General features: G+C 43.5%; 2 protein-coding genes across 2 annotated transcripts; one reads left to right on the top strand and one right to left on the bottom strand.

The window, feature by feature from the left end:
* The first annotated feature begins 867 nt into the window (after positions 1-867).
* Positions 868-5,307, top strand: SARC_03518 (hypothetical protein). The gene is made up of 10 exons (XM_014302673.1): positions 868-1,271; positions 1,927-2,033; positions 2,429-2,586; positions 2,876-2,912; positions 3,192-3,390; positions 3,546-3,627; positions 3,848-3,971; positions 4,179-4,311; positions 4,497-4,594; positions 5,016-5,307. The coding sequence occupies exons 1-10, from the start codon at positions 923-925 to the stop codon at positions 5,202-5,204; spliced, it is 1,476 nt and encodes a 491-aa protein (XP_014158148.1). The 5' UTR covers positions 868-922; the 3' UTR covers positions 5,205-5,307.
* Positions 5,308-5,843: 536 nt separating this feature from the next.
* SARC_03517 (hypothetical protein) lies at positions 5,844-9,309 on the bottom strand (the record flags this gene model as incomplete). Its single annotated transcript, XM_014302672.1, has 4 exons — positions 5,844-7,974; positions 8,303-8,427; positions 8,773-8,853; positions 9,160-9,309. 4 exons carry the CDS (start codon positions 9,307-9,309, stop codon positions 5,913-5,915), a joined length of 2,418 nt encoding a protein of 805 aa, XP_014158147.1. The 3' UTR covers positions 5,844-5,912.
* Positions 9,310-9,512: the final 203 nt, after the last annotated feature.

The following is a 9,512-nucleotide window of genomic DNA, read 5'->3' as shown; positions in this document are numbered from 1 at the left end:
ATATATATAACCAACCATAGCCTTCTGAATTATACAAGAAGGCGATCATATTAACTGTATAAAAAATTCAGAAAGCTATGATATAAACACCCATAACTGTATAACTCTGGACGAAATAATTTAACCCCAACGGCGCTTTCAATTGTGGAAGCTAAGACCAGGACATAGATAGTATCAATAAAATTACAACCATAGTCTTTTGAATTATACAAGCAAGCTATGATACATTTAACTGTATAATTCAGAAGACTATGATATATCCCCAATAACTGTATAATTTAGAAGGCTATGATATTAACCTCCTTGCGCTGCCCTGCCTCAAATCTCCCCCCTAAAAAAAGATCGTTTCCTAAACACAACGCCTTAGACCACTCGGCCAACCTGCAGATTATATGACAGGTGCAGGACTCGAACCTGCGCATCCGAAGATATTGCGGAATTCACAACCAAAGTCGAAACTCAGATGATATCCAATATATCAAGTTAATATATATAGATATATTCAGTATGTATCGGGAGATTTTTTTTTTAAATTCTTGCAAAATGCAAATGATATTTACCTAAATAGAGAGTATGCAACTGTACGTGTTGTCATAACGACGCACTCATCAGTTTACACTGCGCAACTCTTTGAGCCCTGTGATGTGCGTACGTGATTGAACACTGACGCAATCTGGCAACATCACTCACGATGATCTCGAAGACATTGACTCGATGGCCACTTGGGCTGGGCTTGTTGGTTGTCTCAGTTTGCTTAATAGTGTACACCATTGGAATCTTGGGGGAAAGCCAAAATGCAATATATGCATTAAAGCCCACACCTGCTTCCTTTGAGAGTTCGACGTCACTGAAATATTCACAGACTATTGTATCACAGGCAACACACTCCACCGACTCCACTTCATCGATTGAAGCAGCAACTATGGGTGTTAGTGGAAATGAGGTGGGTATCGAGAAATCAGATAGTGTAGTCATTTACCATGCGACAGAAAATCAGGCACAGACTGCTAAACACGCTGACTCAAATAGTATACAGCGTGGAAACAAAAAGGGTACTAGTGGAATCGATGCTCAAAAAGAACTCATACCGAATGCTCAGACTAGAATTGGCACCACCAGTGATAAAGGTATCTCACCGTCAAATACAATAAACGCAACACAACCAAAGAGTATCGACGTATTAATGCATAATACTAACAACAACACTGCGCTTGAGGCAATACTATTAAGGCGACAGACAAGAAGAATTTGTGGAATCCGTGACCTTGAAAGTATGCAATGTTCATATTACTTGTGCGTTAATGAGTGATTGTGCGATACCTGCCACGGTGCGTGTGACCTGTGGCTATATGTTTGATGAAGCCGGTGGTATAGTATTTGAAGAGTTGTATGTAAAAGTACTCAATTTTAGATTCTTGTCAGATTTGAAAAGAGAATTCTAGCATTTTTTTGTTTCACTTCTAATTAGAAGCCGAAATCGTCGGCTTCTGTCCGTAAGAAGTGCATACAGCTATGTACCAAGTTTTAGTACAAAATGACAACATAAAATGTAGCAGCCGACAAATGTCCATTATGTGCGCAGCCAAGTCGCGCTCGTCTAGCAAATCAGGATACTTCACGCACACTCAATCTGTGCGTATCTGTACCAAATACATTTGAACCCATTTTGCTATTCAACATACGCAGGTCAGGTTCAAATCGCGCAGCTCTTAGCGATAGCTCTCCACCAATAATTTGCCTTCGGATGAGAGTCGGTACGAGTTAGTTAAAGCTTTCAGCGGGATGTATTGTGCCTTGCTTAACGAAAGCTTTCAAAGCGAATGTATTATACCTTGCTTCTATCACTCTAAGTACCCGTCGAGCTTAAGAAGTTAAATGTCTCAGCTCACTTAGAAATTTGCATGTATTCCACACTTCTCAATACAGATGCCTTGATTGGCAGAGGGGAATGGGCCGCAGTTCCACAGGAAGAAGGATCCCCATACTGGTTAGGAGCTCGATCACGCAAGCTTTATCAGGAGACGCTTCGTCCCGTAAGTTTAACACCAAATCTTCAGAAAGAGTCTCGGATTCTACTGCGCGAATTTCTCGCATTTTGATGCTGTCATCTGTGTTACGGTACTTGGCGTGCATCTATATTTACATAAGTCTTCCGTTTCTTCAGGGTATGGACCTCTGCTGTAATCTTTGTACGGATATCCAATGCGTATATGTTTAAGTTATCTTATAGGTTCGGGTGCGGTAAATTGTATCTATATACTCATATCTTATCAGTCAGCTGTACAACATCAGTATACACCATGCTTGTATCCACTCATACTATACCAAAGGGAAGCATTACATAAATCTTTATCATATTCCTTCACCTTGAGATTTTCATAAGTTGAAATTATGTATGTTACTATATTCCAAAAACTACTTCTGACAGTGTTACAAACGGTTCGGGCTGAAATATCCAGAGTTTTGCACCGTGAAAGACGATGAAGCGCTCCAGATTTATCTCCCTCCGGATTGTGCATTACCCACAGTGAATGCGAAGAGCTTCGCGGGCCGTCGAGTCATCATGATCGGAGATTCTATTATGAGGTATGTCAACTGTGATCCTCAATTTATTCACGAGCAAGCAGTCTGTGTTTTCAATAAATAATCAGATCAAACAATAGACGGTTAAATCAATTTCGGTAGTGATCCGTAGGTAAAACGCGGTCACCAACCCGCAAACCACAATAATATATATATATATATATATATATATATATATATTACACAGCATCATCGAATTCTGCTGGGTTTGTGCATGCCAGAATTGTCAAATGCCAACTGATACTATCGGAGAACTCGTCTACTTAATGTTTCAAGCTGGTTTTCATCACAGATCCGCGGCGATTGGGCTTGTAGCACTCCTCACAGAGGTAATGTACATGGACACTTTGGGCAAGACATACTAGCAATGTGAAAATGAGCAAGAGAAATCGATGATGCGACCCCATTCTCAGCTGTAGAATGTCTGCGTATTTCAATCTTCGTGCCTTCCAATTATATATATATATGTGCGCAGTCACAACGTTGATTTTTTAAGATCTCTAGTCCTCGTGTATTTCTTTTTCAATGTAGTGAACTTGTGCGTGTTCTTCGCAAGTAAAGGCTCTTCTGTAAAATTCTCAGTTGTTGGCTTGTATATTATTTGACAGGCGTGGGACTATCCGTACGATGTAATGGTGAGTGAGGGCACCAAGCAAGACAGAGGTTTCTGCAGTGGATGGGCGTCAACAGGTGCCACGGTCTGCTGGGTCAACTATAAAACCGCTAACTTCGGACACCATCTCCCTACAATCCTAGGGCAGGCTCTATCGTCCAGCACTGTGGATGACGTCATAATACTTAATTTCGGTATGGTTGTATGCTTTTGTGCATTACTTCGAGGTACCACTGGCTGAAGATTCTGAATGTGAGTAGCAATTCTGAATTTTCTGATTCACATGATCTTTTGCAAGTACGGTGAACGACGTATTCAATAGTAAAATTGTTCCGTCATTTCCAATCAGGAATCCACTATCGAATAAGTCCAGGTCCATTCGATTACTCAATGAAGCAACTACAAGCCTTGCTGCATGAACCTAAATACGAGTAAGTGCCGTATTTTTGAGAATCTAGTCAAACCCCTTGGTATATATGTTTTCTGATTACGCCAACAATACTCTACAGTCTTGCTGTATCGTTCCAGTTTGCCCCTATTCCGCGCTACTGTGAGTGGTTACAGCTAGTTTTCCCGCCACCAACCGCATTTGGTAGACAATTTTGTGAGCGATTTATCTCTTATAACTACGCCTCCAACTTACGAATTAAGACCTCAGGCTTCCCTGATATGGGTGGAGACTGAGCCGCAATATTTCAACCGGGGAGTGTATATACCTCCAGATGAGGACACAAAAGGGGAAGGCCAGGACTCTTGCCATGCTTTAGATATCGATGTATGCTTCCAGCCTCTTTTGAATGCTTGTTGATCTTCTATTCATTCATATACTATCGAATTAAGGCCTTCCCATTCTTCGCTTTATTTTTTTTTAAATAGGAATTGTTTTCACACACCGAAAGTTCATATTGCAAATCTAGAAATCTTCGTACGTCTTACACGCATATCTCAGAAAGTTTACAACATATTATGCACCGCTATCCAGACATGGAAGAACACATCTAAGATTGCCAACAGATACAACGATCGACTGCGGGCACGCTTGGAAACTCTCCAACGCGAGAATCTTCTACAGATTTCACCGTTGTGGGATGCCTTCGCCCGTTTGGGTCCCCGCGGTATGTTCATAGATGACTTCAATCTATTTTGTTTGTTTATGCAAATGTGATGATGCTGTTGTATGCTACTGTCTTGCTATTCACGAACAAGTAATTCGCGAACAAGTAACTAAATCATCTATAAGTGTACAATATTGAATTGTCTATCTTTCTCACGGAATTTTGCATCTATCGTTGTCGCATAGATGTCCTCGGTCGTCGTGTCACTACCGATGATAAGCTGGACTGTACTCATAGCTGTCTGATGAAAGAAAAGCACCTTTATCGTATTCAACAACTTCAGGTAAGTGTGTCGCAATTAATAAATCGAACCGACGAGTGCACAAATTTTCAGGATAAAAATGCAGCGCTCGTGATAAAAATGATCACGCGAGATTTCGATTGGAAAACACACTACATTCCGTGTCGGTATAATTGCTTATCCCGTATCGTACGACATGCCAGGAGCAAATTATTTGGTAAATGTTTCATCTATCAGAACTACAAAAACATAATTTCCCACATCTTGTGTTTTGAGGTGCGGAGTAGTTAAATTCTTTTCAATACACCTTTGCTATGCTAGTCGAATATTTCATCACAGCAAGCGATTATGAAACTGTACTGCAAGTTGTTTGGCCTGTACATTCGTGTTGGCAAAGTAATCCGGTACTATGTAGCTCGTCGCATATTCTGACGTCGATCAACTGCTGTTGTCCTTACTGTAGATTGTACTGGACAGCAAGCCAGCTCCTGATTCCGCCAGACTAAAGAAGAAGGAGTTCCTTAGACAGTGGGGTAGGGTTCAGGCTGATGTCTTCGGTGGAGAAGAAGAGCACATTCGTTCATACAGAAGCAATCGCAAATTAACTGATCCTGCGAATAAGTGCAGGCAAAACACTTTCGTGGGCAATTAGCAACACTGAACGATCTGAGCCTGTATTTGTAATCGACAATTGGGTAAGAAATGTCACGATTATGCTGAAGTGCATGTATAATGACAGGTTTGCGATATTCAGGCAGATTCCGAAGAGCAGACATCCATTTAGGTACCAAGCTGAACAGTTCATATCTATAGGCTTCAATACGTGAGGATGTGTAGTCGCACAGCTGAGATCAATATCGACCTCGGCCAATTATTGGCAAAACATGTCTATAAATCTCAAGCGTTGTGGATATCCACAATTTTTTGACAATAGGGCAGTGCCGGACCTACGACCTACATTAACGTGCACGTAGACCTTAAAAGTAACTCTGCTATATCAGCGGGTGGTGAAACAGAGATATGCTGTAGAATAGCACATCCTTGACGCCTGCTTGTCATCTAAACTGCAAACCAAGCCTTCCAATTGATTAATTGATGATTTGTCGTGCAGAGATGTTGCGAGAACGCAAAAAAAAAAAAGAGCCCCGTATTCGGAAAATCAAAGCAATTGAGCTACACAACTCTTCGATTCAAGAAAGTTGAGCCATCGAGAATGCAATAAATTGTAAAAATCAATGAGAATTTATCTTTAATCACTCTAAGCGCGCCACAAGTATATGGCTTGTATTCACAGGAGTTCAGTGTTTTAATTTTTCTATATCTCTTTTACGGCATATGATACAATCGCTATGCACTACACTTAAACTAGTACATCGCTCTCTTCCCCGCTCAGCTCGTCGTCCTCATTCCCAAATGAAAATAAAACGTTCTCCTCGATCAAACTGGCAGTGGGCAAGTCAGGCGGGAAATCGACGTAATCATCGTCACTAAAACTCAATTTAACACCATCGTTAGTTTCTGCACTAAACCCACTATCTTTGTGGTACTTATGAGTATCATTCACATAGCCGCGCCCCTCTGTATTTGGCGCAAGTTCAAAGTTTTCGGAAGTATGACGACGCCGCCAGTCACCGTACAGGCCGTCCACCAGCTCGTCACCCTGCGCGTCCATCGAGCCCATACCCAACACCATACCACTACTTTTCTGGGAGTTCCCGCCAGATCCGCGAGACACCTCGTTCATCTCCGACATTGAGATCTCGTGATTTATCTTTGAAGTACTCCTCCGACTGCCCCATGTATGGCTATCGCCACCCGTGCCGCTTTGCCTGTTGGACTTCGAATGCGAAGTAGAGCTCCTCTTAGACTTGGTTTGGCTGCTTTGAATGTCATGTACGTCCTTCGCCCCCTCCCTACTCCCGCCTTTGGCAGGTTGAGTCCGTCGGCTATAGGCATTTGCGCGAGCATCTCTCTGCAGCCTGGCTCCCCGGCTATTCTTTTGTACAGAATCACTCCCTGGGTAGCTACCCCCGCTGTAGCTTTCCGTTGCGGACGTGGCAAGACTCTGCAGCCGCTGGCCTGCGCTGCCCGCCACTTCAGTCAGCTTTGTGCTTGCGGCTGTGAGTTTGGCTGTGAACCCCCAGCTCAAGCCCTGCATCATACCGGCCACACTTGTATTCGCCGAGCTGGTTGCGTTCTTCAGTGATGTGGTGGACGAACCTGTGCTGGAGGTAGATCCACCGACAAACGACAGAGAACCGAACAGAGGTGACTGACGACCACTGGAAGACATGCTGCTGTTGGACTCTGACCTCTCTAGGCTGTTGCCGTTGTTTTCCGCCGAAGAGCCCCTGGAGCTTAAAGCACGCTCAAGAAGATCACCTGATACTCGCCTTACATTGCGACCATGATCGTCGGCCAGATACATGCTGAAAGCGAACTTGATGAGCCGCTTGGGATTGTTTGTGTGGAAGTTTTGCAACAGGGTGACGGCGTCACTGAATTCTGAGGAAATCAGTACATTGCGCAGATTCATGACCATGGCAATACACATGTACACAGAGAGGTCAGAGGGATCGTCCATGGCCAGCAATCGATCCCATACCATGACAACACCCGTAATGGGGAACTGCCGCGTAAACAGCAACGACAACCACTGGAAAAGGTAGTACTGTGGCAGCAGGCCCTTGTCTTCGAGCGACATGGACAGCTCTGGGTCTTTAGCCTTGAGCAGGACAGATACACGTTCTATAAGGCCAGTAATACCCAGCTCCGTATCATCCAGCGCATGTATAAAGTTGTTGCGTTGTCCACCCATGAGCATGGTGAAGGTGTAGAACGTATCGCACTCTGCGTGTGGGCAGACTGCTGCTGCCATCTTCGTTGGCGTGGCAGTGGGAGTTGCCTCATCATCGGTGTGTTTGGCCTTAGCTAGAGGCGAACTCTGCGGTGTGTTACCAGTCTTCGTCGTGGCAATATCAGATGACTCACTCGAAGGCAGAGTCACATGATCCTGCTCATCCGTCGCAAGTGACATGGTGGCATAGAGAGGTAGCACCAGATCTGTCAACCCCTGCACATACCCGACACCCACGTTGGTCTTTGCATATACAAACAGAATCCTTTCCACTACTTCCCAGTGCTTTTCTCGCCGTTCTCTATTCATGACTTGCCCATTGCCCTCTTCGTTGGCAGCTCGAACAGCCTCCGTGTCAGTGTCTACTACATTTCTCTCTCCTCTTCCGCGTTTTGTAGGTGTAACAGCAGTTGAAAGGGCGTCTGCCTCCCCCGTGGCTACTGGCTGCTTATCAGAGTCGTCCCGTGTGGAAGCGGGGCTGTACATGAAATGAGACGGCGATAACTCGTTCTCACTGTGAGTCTCTAACCTCGTATGTAACGGGATCGGTATGGGTGGAGGTGTCCTGCAAGGTGTGATAACAAAAAAATGTCAAATCTTGTGCGAGAGTAGCCTGTTCCGACAAGCTAACTAGAAAGATATACAATAGTGCGTGCGGCTAATCCCAAACGGTCGCAAGCTTCTGAAGTTGGAGATTGATTCTGTATCAGCAGCCGCGATTCTTGGCATCGTCCTATAACGTTGAAGGGCACTCACAGTACGCCTTATACGAATGACAGTCGCAAGGCACAGCGTCCTTCCTTTTCCCAACGACCACCAATCTCTTACTATGACAAAAAAACTTGGACGTGCACAAGTAGATACATCGCAAGCGCAAAGCACAAATTACTCACCTTGACCACTCTCGCACAAAGGCAAAGTCTGACGAAATCCGCCGTATGTCTTTGTGGATCGTATTTATAAGTTTGTTGTCATTGAGGTATTGCTGCCATTTGCTATCATCATTGCTGCTCAGCGGCTGCCGGTGGGGAGAGTCGAAGTAACACAACACTAATCAGAGAACGTTGAAAACCTACGCTGGCAAGTCTACGATACGTGCAAATGGGTACACCAGAAGTGCCTAACAGGTATTTTGGCAAGCAACGATTGCAGCGCCTACAATACACTAGTCGCCCATGCCGTACCTTCGCTAATATATCTTGGTGCGTTGCTTGTCTGACAGATGCAGCGACGCAAACGATACTCAAATAATTCCCGCTCAAATGAAGATAAGTAACAGTTGAGGAGCACAACGACACACATCCGACACATCCGGAACCTTCTCACGCTCCATAAACCCTCAATCAACTATACGGCAACCTACATGATCAGACTTCGCAGAGCCATCCTCGTCAACCGGCTGTGTAATCACGTCTGCGAGCAGATTCTTATACGCTGCCCGATCCTGTTACCAGGAACGGTTGTAGAATTGATAAGACCCTTCCATTCATTAATAGATTTACATGCTACCGCGCTGAATAACAAGCACTGAGCTTTGTCTGGTTCACTTTAGGAATCTGCGCTCGAAAATGAGTCACGGTGAACCATATTCGAAGACATCATACAGTTCAGGACTCGAAAAAGTACAAAGCATATAAATACGAGAAAACTTGTATCTAGCGAGCGCTTTCAACTGGAAAATTAGAGTTCTCAGTCTTGAACTCAATCGCGAAATTTTTTTTTAAATCCCCGAATACACACGATAACTCACATCTACTGATGCCTTCGGCCAGATCCGAGTGTCCGCTGGAAGTTGTCCCAGTAATATTTTCCAGAGCAAGGGTCTAAGATGCTCCTGTGACCGACGTAGTCCTAGCCGCAGAAAATTATGAATATAAGCAATCAAGATCTCCTGAGACATGATCATGAAAGATATAAAATATAAAATTACAATATACTGATTTGGATATCCAATGTTGTGTGAATATAGCAACGAGTTTATACCCAGTTACCTATCCATATATATATATATATATATATATATATATATATATATATATATATACATATATATATATATATATGTATATATATATATATATATATATATATATATATATATAT

Source organism: Sphaeroforma arctica, assembly GCF_001186125.1.
Source record: "Sphaeroforma arctica JP610 unplaced genomic scaffold supercont1.181, whole genome shotgun sequence".
Lineage (NCBI taxonomy): Eukaryota > Ichthyosporea > Ichthyophonida > Sphaeroforma > Sphaeroforma arctica.
The sequence above is the reverse complement of the archived record's forward strand: the minus strand, read 5'-3'. Positions and strand labels throughout refer to the sequence as shown.